The 18,452-nt window shown below is 41.1% G+C and overlaps 1 protein-coding gene across 1 annotated transcript in view; it reads right to left on the bottom strand.

Annotated features, from left to right (window-relative positions):
* LOC104828321 overlaps positions 1-18,452 on the bottom strand; it is a 125,412-nt gene that overhangs the window by 96,654 nt on the left and 10,306 nt on the right. Inside the window, exons 3-5 of the mRNA XM_010561953.1 lie at positions 17,893-18,113; positions 16,981-17,067; positions 9,304-9,354 (exon numbers count right to left, since the gene is read on the bottom strand). Of these exons, the coding sequence (XP_010560255.1) occupies positions 9,304-9,354; positions 16,981-17,067; positions 17,893-18,113 (359 nt within the window). The remainder of the gene's footprint in view (positions 1-9,303; positions 9,355-16,980; positions 17,068-17,892; positions 18,114-18,452) is intronic.

The raw sequence follows: 18,452 nt of genomic DNA, 5'->3' as shown, positions 1-18,452 counted from the left end.
AGCAGTCCCTGGGGTCGCTCAGTGCTGCAGTTATTAGGCTGTTCCACTAAAGATGGGATGACAGTCCTCCTCCACAAAGTGTCCATCCTTATGGAAACTGGTCCTGAGCAGCACGAGGGGAAGCGCCACATTTCTGGTTCCCTGTACCCAGAGCGGAGGGGCAGATGCATCGATTCAGAGTAAGCTCAGTGCATCACCTCGGGGGGAGCACCAAGCACCTAAGCTGGATGAACGGATCCCTCTCTGCAGTCCTTCTAAGGCACCTATTTCACAGCACTGGCTGTACACAGACTAAGTAAGAATGGGTTTTGTCAGGTAGATGGTATCATCTGTCCCTGTCCAGGACAGGCTCCTAAAATCCTGGTGAGGCAGCATGCAACTTGGGCGGAATGGACTTCCCAGTGTCAGGCTATGAAAGAAAAGGGATGAAACCCAGCGATGCCTGTGTTGGGAGAACAAACCCACCTTCTCCTTCAGTCTGTCAGCTCAGGGTGGCGAGCGGCTGCCCTTGCGCAGCAGAAAGATTTCCTTCCTAGAAAGAAATCGCTGCAAGATCAAAATGACAGAGAAGCTGCCTCCCTGCCTCGCGGTATTGCAAAGAAGGCAATCATAGCCCATCACCAGCCTCCAGGAACAGCAAGGCTGGTACGTGTTTTCTGTGCGATCAGAATCATTCTGAACAGGGAGCAACAAAAGACTGCAGAACAAACAGCACGCTATCAGCATTATCAGCCTCAACCCCATGATTACAGGTCCCTCAACACACAGCCTTCTCATTCAGTCTGTCATCTTCCCAGGTCTCAGTGTTTCCCGTTTCAGGGCTCCCCTGAAGACTGAAAATACCTGGATTCTCTCAGACCTGAAAAGATCTCTTCCTCCTTCAGCAGCAGCATCACCACTGCATCAATCAAAAACGGAACTGCGGATCCCAATCTGACTATTTAAACAGTACAGCCTGTGAAGTCACAGTTTTCAAACTTCAGGCAGGTTCTTGTCCCTCTATTTTGTTTTTCTTTTGTAGTCTGATGAATACCTCATAGGTCTTGGGATAGAAAAACAGGTGCACTTGTAAACGCCATTGTAAACTATGCTCCCTCTGTGTCTTAAATTGGTAGCTAGCACAAAGTAAGTTCAAGATAGCAGAGCAAGAATGCATCATACTAACTAAATCACATATAAAATACATTATTGTTGATACAAAAAATATTTTTCCTTGCTCTATGTGCTACAAAACAAGAAGCCACCTCCTGGTGAGGATATTTTGCAGCTATTTACTGAAAGAAGCCCACTTTCTTACTGAAAATCTAGCCTCATACCAAAAATCTAATACTGAACTGCAATTTAAAGTGAGGCTTAGTTGCAGGATTAAGGAAGAGGAAATAACAATACTTGCACTTAGAGCATGTAATGACTTTCATTCAAACACCTGTAAGCACTTTCCAAATATTAATTATCACAGTACTGGCCTCTCCCCAGCCCTGCATTCCTTCGGCATCCACATCTCCTGCTTGGGTCAGTAAGGAATGCAGAACAAAGCCAGAAGTATTACTCCTCTTTAATTATTATCATAACAACTCTTAATTGAGAGGAGCAAATTCACCCACACGGGGACTGACTGCCATCTGTAAGATGGTCATTTTCTATCACTGCCAGAGAGTAAATGGTATTTTCTCGTAAGGCTACTACTGCATTACTGGGGCTCACAGTATGAAGCAGAATTTGGCACGGATACATTAAATAAGCTGCACAATTAATCAGAAATTACAAGAAAACCTAGAAGTCTTGACTCCAAATCTGCTGTCCTGGATCCCACTTCAACACCTGGGGTTTCACTCCCTCTGCACCACTACCTTTGGAGAGGTCAGGGAATGGAAATACCGTCTCTGGCTGAGGTGACCTGGCAGGGCCCTGTCCCACGGCTGTGGCTCAGGTCGGCCAGTGCTGGGAAGTGGAGTAACCACATCCAAAACCTTCAAAGGAACTAGGCACTTAGGTTTCGTGACCACATTTGTTGTTTACTGGATCAGTATCGGACTTGTAGACGTAATTAAGGTACAAAGACGAGAAAATACCACCAATACACATCAAATACCTTTCAGGCTTGTATTTCGGTTTGGTTCAAAACCGTTCTGGTCCCCATTCTCTCCACTCTATCCTGTTCATAGAGAATACATGGATTTTTTTAATATCTTACTCGTACCCCTCACTGCCCACCAGTTAGACACACACTAGAGATACCGAGATACAGAGGCCTGAGTTTACAGAAACAGCTAAAACCCATGTATCGGTTTAAGATACAGAATTGAAAAGCGCCTTTCCCTCCCTCATCCAACCTGTTCGCAAGCGAGCTTTACTGAAGGAGGATGGCCTTGAGCTGAGGCACAGGGCAGGCTGCCAGGAAATCCGAGTTCTATTCCTGGCTCTTCTACAGATTTCCTTGGGCAAGGCAATTAACCTTGTGGAGCGCATTTTCAATGGAGGTGAGGCCCAGCTTCTCTTTCTGCATTCATAACATTTTCAACGGTGAAAATGGAATTGTAGGAGCAAGAACGAGTGCCTGTACTTTCCACTACCCGATAGGTTTTCTCTGCCAGGTAGTTGGATGAACAATTGCTGATAACTAGCAACAAACCTGACCATTCAAACACTGCAGGTGCAAAAAATGCCTCCTGATGCTGCCACGACCAGCCTCCGTGCTCAGTTTCCTTGTACGTAAAATGGGCAATGAGGCTTACAAAATCAAATACACAGCCAAATGGAAAACTAATTTTTAAAGTTCTTGAACAGCCATTATCTGAGACCATAAAAAAGAAATGGCTCAGAAATTCAATTTACCTTTCAGTACAGGTGTTGTATTTTTAGTTTCTGCATTTTTTGCCCATTAAAATTTCCTCTTTGGACCTCAAACAGTATAAAATATTTGCCTTTAAGAATTCTGAAATGACAGCTAAAGTCAAATTATTTTTTAGCTAAACTGGGTATCTTTTAATATTCCTTAAGGGAAGTGCAAGTGAATTAGAGAATGAGTGAAATATCCTCTCGGTAATATAGATTTATTTTAGAAAAGAAACAATTTGGCTAAATTTTCTGTTGTGGTCTACAGGAAGACCTGCACTTGAAATAAACAGTGCCACATCTACTTATACCAACAAGAAACAGGACTCGAGATTCCAAGGAAGGACACTATTTGCTCAGACAAGCTTCCAGAGAACTGAAGACACATACCTCTCTGAACACAAGTGAGACAGACCACATTTTTTGTGATTTTTTATGCATGTGATACAAGCATGCAAGATGTTTTTTCCCTTTCCCAGAATGTTGAATAGAAAAAAGGACAAAAAATGGCAAAAAAAGGAGCATTAAATACGTTAGTCATAGGAGAAAAGTTAAACAGTCACTGCTTTTGTCAAAATTTTCAGGTTTTGAGAGATGATTTCTTCTACAGATCATCCGAACCGGAAAGTAAATGTACAGGCATAAAGCTTTTAAGGAGTTCAATTCACGTCCTTCATCCACTTCTTAAGTTTAGGAATTCTAAAGAAGAGAGCTCAATAGTCTGGTTTTCGTAATTATAAAAGCCCCTTCAAGCTCTTTAGACAACTGAAACAATGACCCCTCCCAGGTGACAGTCTTGCCCACACAGATGTAAAACATGTCCATGAAAGAAGGTATTTTATATTACCATGTTACAAAATAGTATCAGTGACCTTCACAAAGAAGGTAAGGTAGTTTGGAAGATTAGAATAACAGCCACATGTGCAAATTTTCATGATGTGCTTCACACGAAACAGGAACACCATAGATACTGCAGTCAAAATTGGAAAGACATAAAGTAACTGAAATGACATTATTCTTCCAAGTACGGGAAACCAAATTTTTATCTGTGCAATCTTCTATAATTACATACATAGCAACTTCCTTTTTCATTCTCATCCAATACACATGATTTAAGTTTTACCTCAATCATGGTTTGCTCGAAAGGGACCATGAAGTAATTCATTCAAACAAATATATGTTCTCCTAACAACGGAATCTCTAGCCCAGCTTCGGAATGCACTGGTAAGCACCACGGCACCAAAGGGGGGGATCCCTCACACATAGCTTTTGCTATCTACAAGTCCGATGTGAGTCTTTTTTTATTATCTCAGCTGTCCTTCCCAATGGCAAAAGGTTGCCATCTCCAGCCAAGAATCCACCACGCCTGTAACAAAGCCTTTTTCAGGCAGGATGGGCTACGATCTCAGAGCATCCTTCTCTCTCCACTGGCCAGCGAAGAAGCCTGCGTGACTTCAAGCACCTCCTAAACTATGACTTCATATGAGACAAAAATGACTGCACTGCGTGAGAAATAAGCACAATTGGTTAAACGGCTTCACACCACAGAGCATGGCACTACCAGACAGAAACTTCTACTTAGATAACGGTTTGCAAAGACTCATTATGGGCAAGAAATAGCCTCAAAACATCAATGGGTCTTCTGAGCCAACAAGGTTCTCGTGATATGTATTCCTTCAACATTTAGAACCTCATTTTCAAAATCTTACAAGTGAACGAGGATTAGGATTCCTTGCCCTGACACAGGCCTTCTGGGACTGCTGGCATAGAAACATCTCACAAATTCCATGTTTAAGGTCTGATATCTCAGCTATGTCAAAACTGCAGTGGGAAATAATCTGAGGAAAAAGTTACTAGAACAAAAAGCATTTTTGTAATGATTTTTTTAAACGTAGTTTGGCACCGCTTAAACTAACTTTCAGTATAAAGTAAAATTCTGACGTCATTAAAAAGGGGAAAACCTGAGCTTCAAAAGTACTATAATGTCTAGTTAATCATGATGGGATCAGATAAAGCTCCTGCTTAAGGAAATTAAGTTCATTTCTGATTATCTTTTATCTTCTACCAACCTGAAATGTGCTACCTAGACTATCTAGCAGAAAACAAAATTCTTGAAAGAGAGAGGTTTTCTGAACAAGTCCCAGTTGTTACCTGGCCATCAGTGACGAGATGGCTACACGGGTGCTTCATGTGCACCCTGCACTTGGAAAGTCACGGATTCTCTTCTGCTGTTACAATCATGCAGCTTCCAGAACTGCATCTTTCCACCCTTTAAAACAGTTTCGTGGCACAGCATCAGCCATCTCTCCTCCCCACCACAGTCCTGCTCAAAGCTGCAAAAAGCTCGGGACTGTTCCTTGATTTTTTGAGCAACTCTGCCATGCCATGCAGTGAATCTGTGGTTCAGGTTAGGCAATGTGGAGGTGAAATCAGACAATGCCAAAAGTCTATCTGAAGACATAACGAAACCAATGGAAATAAAACACAAATACGCTTTTAAGCATCAACTTCAGAATTGGGTTTCAGGTTTCTCCATTAAACTGATGCCTGAGAGCACCAGAAGTCTATGAAATTTCCACAGGTTTTCAATGCAGTTCTTTGGAACAAACAGCATAATTGATTATTCAGTCTCCTGCTCTACTCCTAACCCTTCAGACCCCTCCTTTCAGTCAACTTCTAGACATACACAAAAAAAAGAAAAAACAAAACAAAATACAATGGCTTTGACTATGAGCTCTTTACACAGGGTTATGTGAAGCCATTGGCAAAACCTTTGCTGATTACACAAGCAGCAGCATGAGGGCTCAGGGGTGAAAACCTGGCACTGACGAACTCAATGACAAACCTTCCACTGACTTCTGGGAATGTTAATCTCCATAGCTATGAATTTGACTTTATGTCTATGCTACATAAAATAATTCTGCTAATAAAAACCAGGCTGCTTCATCTGCCTTTTCCAAACATCAAAGGGGATGTCTACAACACATAGACAATGTGGACCAGCAGGAAAAAAAAAAAGGCTGGTGCTGAGGACCTAAGGTCCACACCACGCACCTTTCAAGAGGTTTTTACTTTGTCCTAGCCTAGTCCTATGGGGTGAACGCCTACTGCATCCAGTCTGGTTTCCCTCAAAAGGAATCCAGCCCACGAGCTCAGGGACTGCTCCATAGTGCACACTGTGAGTGGGGACAATTAGGAGATTCATTTCCAAAGCACACTCCTCATTTGACCTAACACACTAATGCAGCTGCATCCAAAGAGCTTAGAAAATGTTCCTGCATTAAAACCTCTAAAATTAAGGAGTACCAAGGTCATGAAGAGGTTTACCTCCCTCCCAGTTAATAGGACTCACAGCCTTCAATGCGCTTCACACACGTGCAGCGACCTACAGTGAAGATGCGTTTTACAGCAGCAGGCACTGTGTTTCCGATTCCAAATATGTTCATTTACCACCTGCACGATCCTTGTTATCATCAGGATTTTTATTCAATTAGCTCCCTGCATTTGGAAAGCTTTTCTAAGTAGCCAAATATTTTATTTTCAGAAGAGTTTGTCAATCTTTACTGTCTGTTCTGCTGACAAAGGTCTTCTTTTCCTTGACAACTTTGCGAAGTACACGTTCTTGCATTAAAAAGATCATTGGATGTCTCACGCGCTTGTGATAAACTGGGCTACTTGCCCTCCTCACTTGGGGTCTCCCTCCCCCTTCCCAGTTTTATACTAGTCAAAAAGATTTATTTCTCCTCTAAAAAATAATACATAAATAAATACATTGCGAATCACAAACATTAAATACTTAATTTGAACTGGCAGAAAGACCAGCTACCGGAATTCTACAGTGGTCTGTTAGCTCATATGTCTCTGCGTCTGCATATTGAAGGAAACAGCAGAAATAATACTTTACAATTTGATGAACAACATATGACACAGAACCTCTAGACTCGAAAAAAGGGTTACAAACTTAGGAAAATACTTGCCAAATAGAATTCTGCCCTCTCCACAAAAAAGAATCCTACACACTGCTTACTTTCACTGATACAGGACCATCATAATTAAGGATTAATATATAAATAAATTGGATTAAAGAAGAAAATAATCACTAAGGACTTAATGGAAGTTTGGGTGATAAAAAGGGATGTTTTCTGAGTACGTGTTGGATGTCAAAATGGAAAGGATGATACTGTGCTATCTGCTTTTGGGCAGAATCCTCCCTTGATTTCAAATATTACCTTTGCTTATAGTTGGCACCATAATGGCTTATAATCATTTAACCACATTTCTTTCTGGAGCAAAATATAACATCACTCTCCATTTCATTGTGCACAAAGGAGAAACCCATGAACCTAATTTAAACTGGAAAGAGAGAAGAAAGAGAGGGGGGGAAAGGCACATATAATTCTAACAGTCTATAGAATTATCTCAAGGCAAGCTGGAGATAGGAGCGTTATCTCTGAAAATCACAAGAAGCAATCATATCATTGGAATAAGCAAATAAAAAGACTGTGCTTTCAACAGGCACAACGGCAAAGTAATACCAAGTTTGAAAACATGCCTTATTTCAAAAAAATGAGTTCAGCTGTTGCATCAGTCTCACAATCAAGTAATGCATATGCCTACTAGCTAACCAATAATACCCATTTCTGCAAATCAGATTCTTCACCGGACAAACAGCCCATACTAAACTTAATGCTCCACTGATGCTGCCCGTTCTTTCTTCCCCATAAAGATACAAAACATTCTAGCCCAAAAGATGCCACAAGCGTTAGATTTAGCCCTTTTCACCAAAAACTCACCTTAATTTCTGACTATGAGTGCTTGACAGAGAAACTCTTTTACCATTTCAGACTGCTGCATTTCCCCTTTTTGCAGAGCTCTTCCACCAGCCCCATCTATCACACATTCCCAATTCAGTGACCCTCATAAACCAGCTATTTCTGCTGCTTCCCCTGGGATTGCACCCAAGGTGAGGATCAGGCAAGTAACACTTGGCATCCACACGTGCAAGCTCCGAGGTGGACGGGAGGGAGCAGACAGTAACCGCTCCACGTTTTACTGCTCTTGGCGTTTGCTTTCTGCAAGCTGCCTTTGCGAAGATCCCCACCACGGGTAGGTTTGAATACACCACCTTGGTGCCTAATGCCAAAGAGCCGCTTCTTGTACCCAAAATCTGCCTGCCTTAAAAAGTAGAGGCGTAAGCAATACATGTAGTGCGTAACAGTCCGTTTTCTCCACAGCAATATCCTGGGGTACTTCATCACTGGACAACGCTACAGAACTATTTCTTAAAGTGACTGGTAAAGCCATCTCTCCTGTGTTTAGCTGCTGATACTCTGGAGAACCTCAGCTTTGCAGTTTTAAGTACCTTCTGGTGCTGTTGGAGCTTTTGCAAGCATATACTTTTACGGCTGTATTAACATCTATGCAGAAGAACAGAACAAAAGGAGGGAAGAATGACAGGACGCAGAAAGGAAGGAGAAGGCAGAGTCAAATAAGGGAGCAAAACTGAGATGGGGAGGGACGGATTCGAAAAAGTAGTTTAAAGAAAAATGTTGACCAGAAAAAGGGAAAGGGAACTGGAAAAGGGAAACCAGAAATGTTAATGTGGGATGGAGCACACGGCCACACCTTTGTATCTTCTAATATCCCATCATGTTTTCCAAGTGACGTCCCCATCACTTTTCTTTTGAAAGCGTACGCATAAGTGAAAGACATGCAGAGGAGAGGTGCACCAGGCAGACTCATCAGCTGTAAACATCAGTGAGAACACAGAATTTCAAGTATCTGAGATTGAAATCTTTCCATGGCCCAAGAATCAAACCACATGTGTCCGATAGCCACGTCTACAGACTAAATGGCCAGGGAAAGAGGGAACTTAACGAAACATATTACCAGTCGTTACAATTATATGAGGCATGAATGGCCCAGAATGGAAAAACTTAATTCTAAATGCAAATATCCTGCTGTTCGTTTTTGTTCTTTCTCACTGGACTTAAGGAAAATATGCTGTGTTTCCAGGCAATGTAGGACAAAGTTTCGGTTTTTAAACTTTTATCTTGTGCACACTACGTCTGAATGTTATCACCTCTCTTAATCACCTTCTGATGTCTGATAGTGCCCCTTTAACCTTTGTTACTCAATTACTGAACAAGTTATCTCATTGTTACTCTCTTTTGAAGGAAGAGTTGTGCCTCTTTTCATCCTGATAAGAGACACATAAATATTCACTCCCAGCAAACATTTAATAGTAAAGTATCCTGAGCAAACTACCAGAGTCTAAAGGTAGGAAGCTGTGCTTAACTCCTCTGCTATCTTAACCCTTTAGTCAATCCACCAGAACAAACAGACACAGAAGATGGATGTTCTTTTTCACAAATGAAGCAGAAATAATTCTTCTCTTAAAAGAATGGACTTTATAACATGCTTTATAACACAGCAAATAAATCAAACGACTGGAAGTGAAATACCTACCCATTTTCTGGGCCGGCCTCTGGGTCGCTTTTCGCCAGTGGCTTCTGCTTTCTGTAAAGGGAAAAGAAACGCAACGTATTTTATACCTCAGCATTGCTCAACTGCCTCAGTAACTAGGAACTCCTTTACTGTAAGATCACCCATCACGGTACCTCTTGGGCGGCACCGAGCCCCCCTCCCGCTCTACGGGGTTTTCGGCGGAGCGTGATTACATTGCTTTTTCTGACGTTTCCTAGCCACTGCGGCCCTGGGATGCCTCACCTGCGCCTACGGGTGCCCCCAGCCCCGATATCCCCCCGTGCCCATGGGCACAGAGGAGCGTGCCCCAGCAAAGCCAGCAGCCCAGCGCCCGCAGTACAGCTGGGGAGCCCGGCCCCCACCAGCCACCGGGCAGTTTGGGAACCCCAGAAACCCCAACACCATCAAACCTGGTCTTTCACAGGCTGTCAGAAACTACCTGAAGATACTAAATGAAAAATACAGCCTGCTTCAAGCCTGAACAAAGCGGTTTATTGCAGGCAAATTCCTTCTTTTAGCCTCACGACGTTCATGCGTGAAATGGATTTGGACAGACTATCATCACGAACGCGTGCGTGCGTTCATACCGGGACATAGCTCCTCTACTTCACATGAAGTTTTCCAGGTAAGAGCACATCCTTAAGCTGTAAGCAAACCTTTGGCTGGTCCAAAACACACCTTCCCTTTTCGGGGTTAAGGCAACACCATGGAAGGTGCCCTAGAAGTGACAGCTATATTTATGTAAGCCCGGCAGTCGGTCCTGGAGCTCTGCGTAAAGGAAATACAGGTTCTCTTACAGACTATTCCATTAATTCACTGCGTGACACTGTAAATACTACTACTCACGCACTACACTAAAATACTTACAGGCTTTAAAATGAAAATTGCAGGTTATTTTCTCTAGGTAGGCTCTGCCCATCCATACACCTCATCAAGTGAGTAATCCCGTCCCACTGAGGGTGATGAGGATTTTGCCACCAGCTCTAGTGAGGGCAGGACTCGCCACATACAAAGTCCCCGAGAATGAAGACTTTTAGTACACACTCTGTAGATGTGATTCCACATTTCCATGAATTGCTTTTTTTCTAGTTAACTGTATGTGTATTTGATTTGCCCTTAGAAATCAACTGTGTCATTAAATAAATCACTTGCTGGTCAATCTCTGTAACATATACTGTAACCTAATGCTCTGTAAAGTGGATCCCTCTAAAAGAGAACTTGAGCTGAGGAAGTAGTGGAGGAATCTCTGAAAAAAACAGAAATGCCCTGAGAGTTAAATGCAATTACTTTGAAATAAATATCTCACCAAGAAGAAAACTGTGAAAAATAAAATTCACACTCCTAAAGGGCAAAATTATCACTCAGACTTGTTAAAAGAGGAAACTTGCTCTTTAATCGTTTATACCAGCGTTACATGTAAGGTGAAACCCTCTTATGAGAATACTTGTTAAAGTGCATTTACTATACACTGTAGCTGTCTATTTCAGAGTTTTGTTTCCTTTTAAAGTGTTAATTTCTTTATACCTTAAAACCTGAAGGATGCAAACCAAGATGTAGTTTAGTTTTGACGAGCTGCAGCCCTCTGCATTTATGTTTATTTCACGGAACACTGGCCACAACTCTTAAAAGAAAATATTGCTTAAAATTGTTCATAACAAATCAACACCTGACATGTTATGAGAGCACAAACGCCATCTATTTTCTTCTGTATTTTACCACATCTGAAGGAAAGGCCCTCTTCCAAAACTCTATGGAAAAAAAAATGAATTACCTTTTGGGGAACAAAAACTACTTTGGTCTCGCAATTAAAGTTCCTACAAACCTGACACAAATGGTAAGTTTATCGGCAGCATATAATCTAGTTTGATGGGAAAGAGAACATGAGAGATTTCTTTGAATAACTAATCTTTGCTTCCTGCCATAAACTGTCACACAGCGTGGCCGCGTGCCACGAACAATGCGACGCTTTACCCCGAGGAAGGTCCATGTCAGCAGTGGCCAGTGCTCCTGCTGGCTAGTGCGGGTATCAGTTTGTCAAATGCTTGGGGACCCTTTGGATTGAAAGGCACTGTATTCCTGCTGTATACGATTTCCACCTCATGTTAGAAGAATAACATTTCCATAGCTCTTATCAAAACCAAATCTTCCCCAGAGGTGAGCTGAGCAAACAGCGGGGCATGCCAGAGACGATGTTTCGGTACAGAGCGATTCTGTAAGTAAATAGGAAGGCTTCCACAGACTAAACTGCAGAAAATGAACGACAAGAACCTCCAAAGTGGACGTTTTTATCTCCATTCCAAGGGAAGAGAAAGACAAAACGCTTCTGGAACACCCAAAAGGAGCAGTGGCAGGCCAGCAGTGACGATAAAGACATGGAAGTTTAGGAAAATGTTCCCCTTCTTCCCCTCAGGATTTTTTTTACTCCGCATTTTGCAAACGCAGCCTGTATTTTCTCCAACAGCACAAGACTGTCTTTTAATTTAAGCGCTTGAAGAAAGGTTTTATTGCATATCAGACAAATAATTCAATGTTTCTCCATATAATTTTCAAGTAATTAATAAGAAAAGGAACACGTAAGTGCCTAAGCATTGCCCTTCCTCTGAAACAGGTATTTGCATAATCAGAAACATGCCAGTCTGTCGGCTCTTTGCTTTAATTGAAGTGTTGCCTCTGAAGCTCGGAACAAATCCAGAGAGCCCCAAGCCACCCAGAGGGAAGACGGATTCTCAGCTGGGCAGTGAGACACGCGTGTTCCAGGCACCCGACGCGCAGCAGTGGGTACCTGCTTGGTCAGGAAGGAAGCTGCTGCCGTCACCCTCTAAAGCGCTTTTTGAAACCGAGATGTGTTTGGCCAGGGTTTTCTTACCATTTGGTGCTATGCCACAAGGCGTGATCTTGCTCTACACAGCTAAGACACGAGATCACCAAATTTAAAGGCGGGCCAGGTATGTTATCAAACACAAGTTTATGGTATTTCATGAAAAACTATGAAATTTCTCATAACCAATAATACGAACACATCATTTTTGCCACGTCCCATTTTAGGAACAGAACTAGATTTACTCGCTTTCAAGTGCGTGGGGTTTCTTCTGTCTCAGGTGAGAAAGATGGGCATTCCAGTCATTGCTGCCTGGAAGGGAGCGAACAGTCCCCAGGCAGATTTGCAATTCCCCTAAACCCTCCTCCATCCAAACCTGCTTCCAAAGAGCTGCTGTCAGCAGCCCAGGGACTGACTGCCCACCAGCTCTGCTTCCTCCTTGCATAAATGTGCCGTGCCCAGACAGAAACCCAGGCTGTACTACTGAAAGCAATTAACAAGACAAGACAAGTATAAATAATTGAACGGTTGTAAAGTGCTCTTTGGGCATCTATCTATTGTCAAGGAAGATCTCAAGTGCAACAGAATCCAAATTTGGAGAACTCTATCCACTTTGCAAAATGATCTGCTGGAGACCTCAGATAAAACGTGTCAGAGCTGTAAATCAGGTGAAATAACCGAGAGTTCTGGGGAGGAAGATCACTGTTGTCAAAAGACCTTGCCCAGGAACATGTCCCTCTCCTAAAAAAAAGTTATTTGCTTAAAAAAAACCCAACCCTCTTAAGAGAAACTTAGGCATTGGCTAGATACAAAAATATCACACTTCCCATGTCCTGTTTTACCCATTTTAATTCTAAACATGCGTCAGTCTTCTCCTGCTTCTCCCATCTTGCTCAAAACGCCTGATTTTGAGGTCTCTTATTTTTTAGGTACAATAACCATGCTACGATAACTTGATAAATCTGATCTTGTTTTCCCTTTAAGCTTGTAATGACTGGTGTTGGTGAGAATGAATGAAGCATGGAGAAGCCAAATAGATTTTCATGAACCAATTTAGGGCAGAGTCCTGGTCACATGTGCCTTTTTTTTTTTTTTTTACCTTTGGACTGCTTAACTCAGGGACATGCCTTTCTACATACCAAACTCTGGCCATGTAATGTAGAGACAGTAGTAAGAGCAGTCACACACAGTACCACAAGTTCTGGTTTTCAGAGGATAATATTTCAAGATCTGGAGGTATTTGCAGTGAATTTCACTGCATCATAACTACCAGAAAACTCAAAATACTTAAACTGAAGGTGTATTTTACTACAGAGCCTTTACTTTTGGGTATTCCTGGGATACCCCTTGACATTTTCTTTCAAGACGAACACATAGTAGCTACTACTCCTTTTTTTAACCTCACAGTTGTGTTTCCTCCTTCCAAACAGGAGAGTATTTATGCCTATACAGTATTTTTGTCAAGCCCAACTACAGGAGCTAAACAAAGAAAAGCCCTTGAATGCTTAAGGGAAATGCGACGGGCTGGGAACACAGCTCAGCCTAACAAATAAAACTCAACCACAGAACACCCGGGAAACTAAAAAGGAACATCCCTACAAGGGTCTTCCCACAAAACTAGTTGTTCTTTAGGAAAAAAAAAAAATCTTCACTTTTTTGCTAATTTTTTACAAATATTTTAAATGAATAACAGAATGACTTGTTTAAAGTCACAGACTTCAATAACAGCCTAATTGTGGGGATTCAAGTACAAGATGATTAAGAGTCTTTTTGCATCTATCTCCTCTCATCTGCTAACACGTTGTGTTCCTTCTGTTCCTGAAAATTAAACAATCGAGAAATGGTTTGGTTTTCTATAAAATGCAGTTTACCTTTTGTGTCCAGTTTATAACAAGTTAGGCATGTGTGATATGCAAGGCTTTTAGAAAAATGCATATTACCTAAAATTAGAGTAATTGCCACATTATTAGCTGTCCAATTGGTCTTGCAACATTCTGTATGCATTGTCAAGTTTCACATTGCTAATTTCCTAACAAGCACAGTTTGTTTTCAGATGCCCCAAGGCCAGTTTACTAAGACCAAACACAAGCTCTGAAAGCTAAAAAAAAAAAAAACCAAAACAAAAAAAGTCCCATGCACCAAGAAATTTTAAATACACAACACAACCATGATTCCAGGGTAAACTGTCCCCCAACTGATTTAGGGGTATTTCGTTTTTGAAGTATAACAAAACAAAGTCCCAGTTCTGGAGTATTTTTAACTCGCTGCCAGTTTGTGCAATACATTTTTAATTGTGATGTGTAATGGTTTGCAAGAGAACACCCAATCAATTAATCATGAGTGCCTTCTCATGGCTGCCCGGTGGGTTCTCCTGGCCAGCGTTTATCTTACATGTTGTGAACACTCTCATACATTTCAGTGAGGTCCCTTTGGAACACACAGGCCACACACTAGTCTTTAGAAATTCCAGCAATTTCCAGTAGTGTGGTATAGTACGCTGGTTCACATGTAGCGGGGCTTAGGCTAAGTTAGCCAGCAATCTTTCTGAGACTTGAGACAGGCTCTAGAAAACCTTAAATAAATACATGTATGCATATGTATGCGTAAACATGTTTACCGCAAAATCAAACATATAGGTCACTCTTTTAAGAGGTGATACCCTCACCACCAAATGAAGCTTTCTTACAGTGCCAAAACCTTTCCATTCGTATTACTGTTAGGAAAACTATCAGAATTAATATTACATAAAAAGATACTTTGAGATGCCTGGTGAGAAGCTGAACCATTTTAGACAGGGTTAATTATCAATTTGGAAAAAGAGCTAAAATATTTATTCGAAATGTGATCTCTGTGACTTTCTTCTACTAAGGCTTTATAGGTGTTTTACGTTTTAGAGGATATATCAAATATTTATATACTTCATCTGCAAGCCTAGAAACAAATAAGACTTATAATTACATACCCCTCAACATTTTTTTAATGATAAAAAAGACTTGTGGTCTTGGGTCAATTTTTCACATTATTAACACCCAAAAGGGTTTGCTTTAATTAGAGCAGTAACTTGATGCATTCTGAAAATCAAAATGTTACAATGAAATTGCTCGGTTCGTAAATTAGATTAAAAAAAAAACAACAACCGCATGTACCAGAATCATCTGGAAAGCTCTTGATGGGATATACCTATATATATATATGAATGTTTTGAAGTTATTTGCCATTTATACTGATTTCCAAATCACTCATATAAATGAAATAATGTTAATATTTCTTTTAGAAATATCTTTTTAAGACACATTTCTACACATTACTTAAAATTTAATCTTATTACAAATATTTCTCCTAGGAAAGCCAACACTCCTAAGAGTAATATTTAAAATACTAAAGCTCACATTTGGATTTGCTAGACTAATAAAAAACTGCTCTCTCTCTTTTGAAGAGTGAAATTTAAACTATTTTAAAGTGAATCTGAGGAACATTTTTACTATATAAAGAAAAAAAATCAACATTTTAAGCTCACTAGGTTGCAGAGTAGCTTTGATATATTTTAAATACTTAACCTGTAAGGCATTTTTTACTAATTCATGAACTTCTTGACAGAATATACTGTTTTTTTCCAGCTCAGAATGTAAAAAAACAATTTTAAATTTAAAGAGAGTTGTAAAACGTCCCTCAAACAAATGTTGAGAACACTTACAACAAAACAGACATGAAACCATAGTCACCCCCTAATAATTTAATATTTATCAGTAGTTGCTATAGTAATTCATAACACTGAAAACTATCAAACTTAATATGGTCAGTACCATAGGCATATTGAAAAATGAACCATCATTAGATGAGGCCACAAATACCTTCCACACACATTTTGTCACATATCTACTTAAAAGACACTGATACACTTAAGCCCTACAGTTCACTACCAGATTTTGTAAGCTTTTGTTTCCAATTTAGTACCTGTAAATTAGTGCTAACTGCTGTGTAACCATCAACATAAACAAAACTCCCGTGTTTGTTTTCAAGCCTATAGACAACTATCTGCCTTCACTAAAAGAATTCCTACGGAAAGGTATTATTTGCCTCCATAGCACAGTTTTCTAACGCTGAGCTTTCCCCAATGCAAGTAAAATCAAGTCACATTTTCACGTTGTATTTGTGATGTAAAGTCCATGCACTAAATGCAGTGACTTCAGGGAGCTTCTCCTACAGCTAAATGCATTCAGAACCACCAGAACAAAAGTTTGCTCCCATCACCAAGCAGAAGTAGTGGTTCAGAAGACTAATAGCACTTCAAGTAAAAGTCGCTTTGAAACAAGATATAATAGGCTTTTACTGTAACTCATAGTTTACTTTACCATCACATTTTAAAGCTGTAAATTTCAATATATGCACTCATTTCCATCAACACATAATTGGATTTACTTCTAATTAACCTATGTTTGACAAAACACTTAGCTTTAATATACAGATTGGGTCTGTAGTAGTAATGACTGTAAGTGGGCAAGAAATTAATCTTCCTCCTTCAAAAATCTTAATCGAGAAAATAATATCCTTAATACTGATTCCCTTACTAGATACAGGAGGTCTCAGTAAATAGATCAAATACATTACGTTATTTCACTAATCTGTACACTATTCAAAAAGCAAGCTGCCCTTATAGGTTCTGTACCTAGGGTCTTCGTGCAGCATGTTAATTCTAATCTTAAAAAGGCAAAATACATGCTTTATGTAGCTTCCATTATTAAAAGGGTTCCAAGCCCACACTTCACAGCCTAAATGACTGGATTTTTTGCTACCACTTGATGAAGAAACAGCATTAGGAACTCTCTCTAATAATCTCTCACCTTCTGAGCTGCTTTAGAGGGACTCTTGTTTTTGCTTCCTTTGGGTCTTCCTCTTGGTCTTTTAGGAGATGGTTCACCAGTTGGTTCCTAAATACAGGAAAACACGCTATTGTGGCGAGAGGCTACAACTAACCCAGATCTGAAGGACAAACTATAACTGAGAAGTTACTTAAAACATCATGAATTAACAGTATAAATAAATAACACAGTATTTTAAATGCAACACGAAAAATTAAACAACTCGACGTAAAGAAAAAACATATTTTGCACAGTAAGAGTTTAACTTCCCTTGTAATTGCATAAAAAACTTGGAAAAGTTTGCATGGTCTACCACGTAAGCTATAGCAGAAAACACATTCTTAAAAGAAGATGGCTCTGATTTCCCTCATGTAAGAATGATTATTCAAAAAAATAATACAGTTACCCATTTAATTTCAATTGCATTTCATTATAGCAAGATACAATTTTCACATGCAGTTTCTAGCACAAACTTGGGGGGAAAAAATAGTTAACTACTCAAAAACTGTAAAGTAAGCTTAGACTCCTTTCTCTCTCAAGGGCACAAATATTTGGGAGGGATTTTTTTCCTGTTGTTCTGCAGCCAGCATTATATTCACACCTATTCTCCGCACAACTCATTTGTATTAAAGTGCAAACGTGAAAGTGTCTTCAAATCGAGCATTGCTAAGGCAAAAAACCTCGATGAAAGAAAATACGCGGAACAAAAACCCAACTCGAAAACGACTCGACAGTAACACTGATTCTTTCAGCTATTTTCTTAACTAGCTCCTCTGCCTGACAGTGAATAACCAGCCCTTCAAAATGGGTACGAATTACTAAGAGTTCGGATTCCAAATATTTATTCAGTGAATCATAAATACTATAAAACTCCTCTAGTCCTAAATGTTATACATTTCATTCGGATTACAGGATGTGGTAAAACTAATTAAACGCAGTTTGTTAACGTAAACCAGCCCCGAAGCCCGCAGCTCTCGCACTCCCGGTGGGTGACGGGGTCCCGCCGAGGGTCCCCCCGCCAGCCCCGGCTCCCCGCGCCGCTTCCCCGGGCTGCGCAGCTGGGCTCCGCGCCGCCCGGGAGACGCACTTTTCTTTCTCTTCCATACGTTCAAACGCTACGGGAAGGGGGGAGGGAAGAAAAAAAAAAAAAGGCAGAAGGAAGGGCCGGTGCCGGCCGCTGAGGCTGGGCGAGGGCAGCGCGGGGGGCGATGCGGGCCGGGGGGCAGAAGCAGCGGCAGGGAGGGCAGAGCGGGAGAGGCAGGGGCTGGCTTTGATGGCTCTCCAAAAAGGGCTTTCTGGGCAGTTTGCAGGAGCACATCGCGGGGGGGGGCGGGGCCGAAGCAGCCGGGTTTCCCCCGGCTCGGGGCTCTGCTGCTCAGCTCCCTCCGCGGTTTCGGAGCCCCTCGCCGGCTCCGGTGGCAGCGGGCTGATGCTAAATGAATGGGACTCAAACC

Source organism: Haliaeetus leucocephalus, unplaced genomic scaffold (assembly GCF_000737465.1).
Source record: "Haliaeetus leucocephalus isolate CR32 unplaced genomic scaffold, Haliaeetus_leucocephalus-4.0 Scaffold151, whole genome shotgun sequence".
Lineage (NCBI taxonomy): Eukaryota > Metazoa > Chordata > Aves > Accipitriformes > Accipitridae > Haliaeetus > Haliaeetus leucocephalus.
Note: the sequence above shows the minus strand (reverse complement) of the source record. Positions and strands in the feature narration are given on the sequence as shown.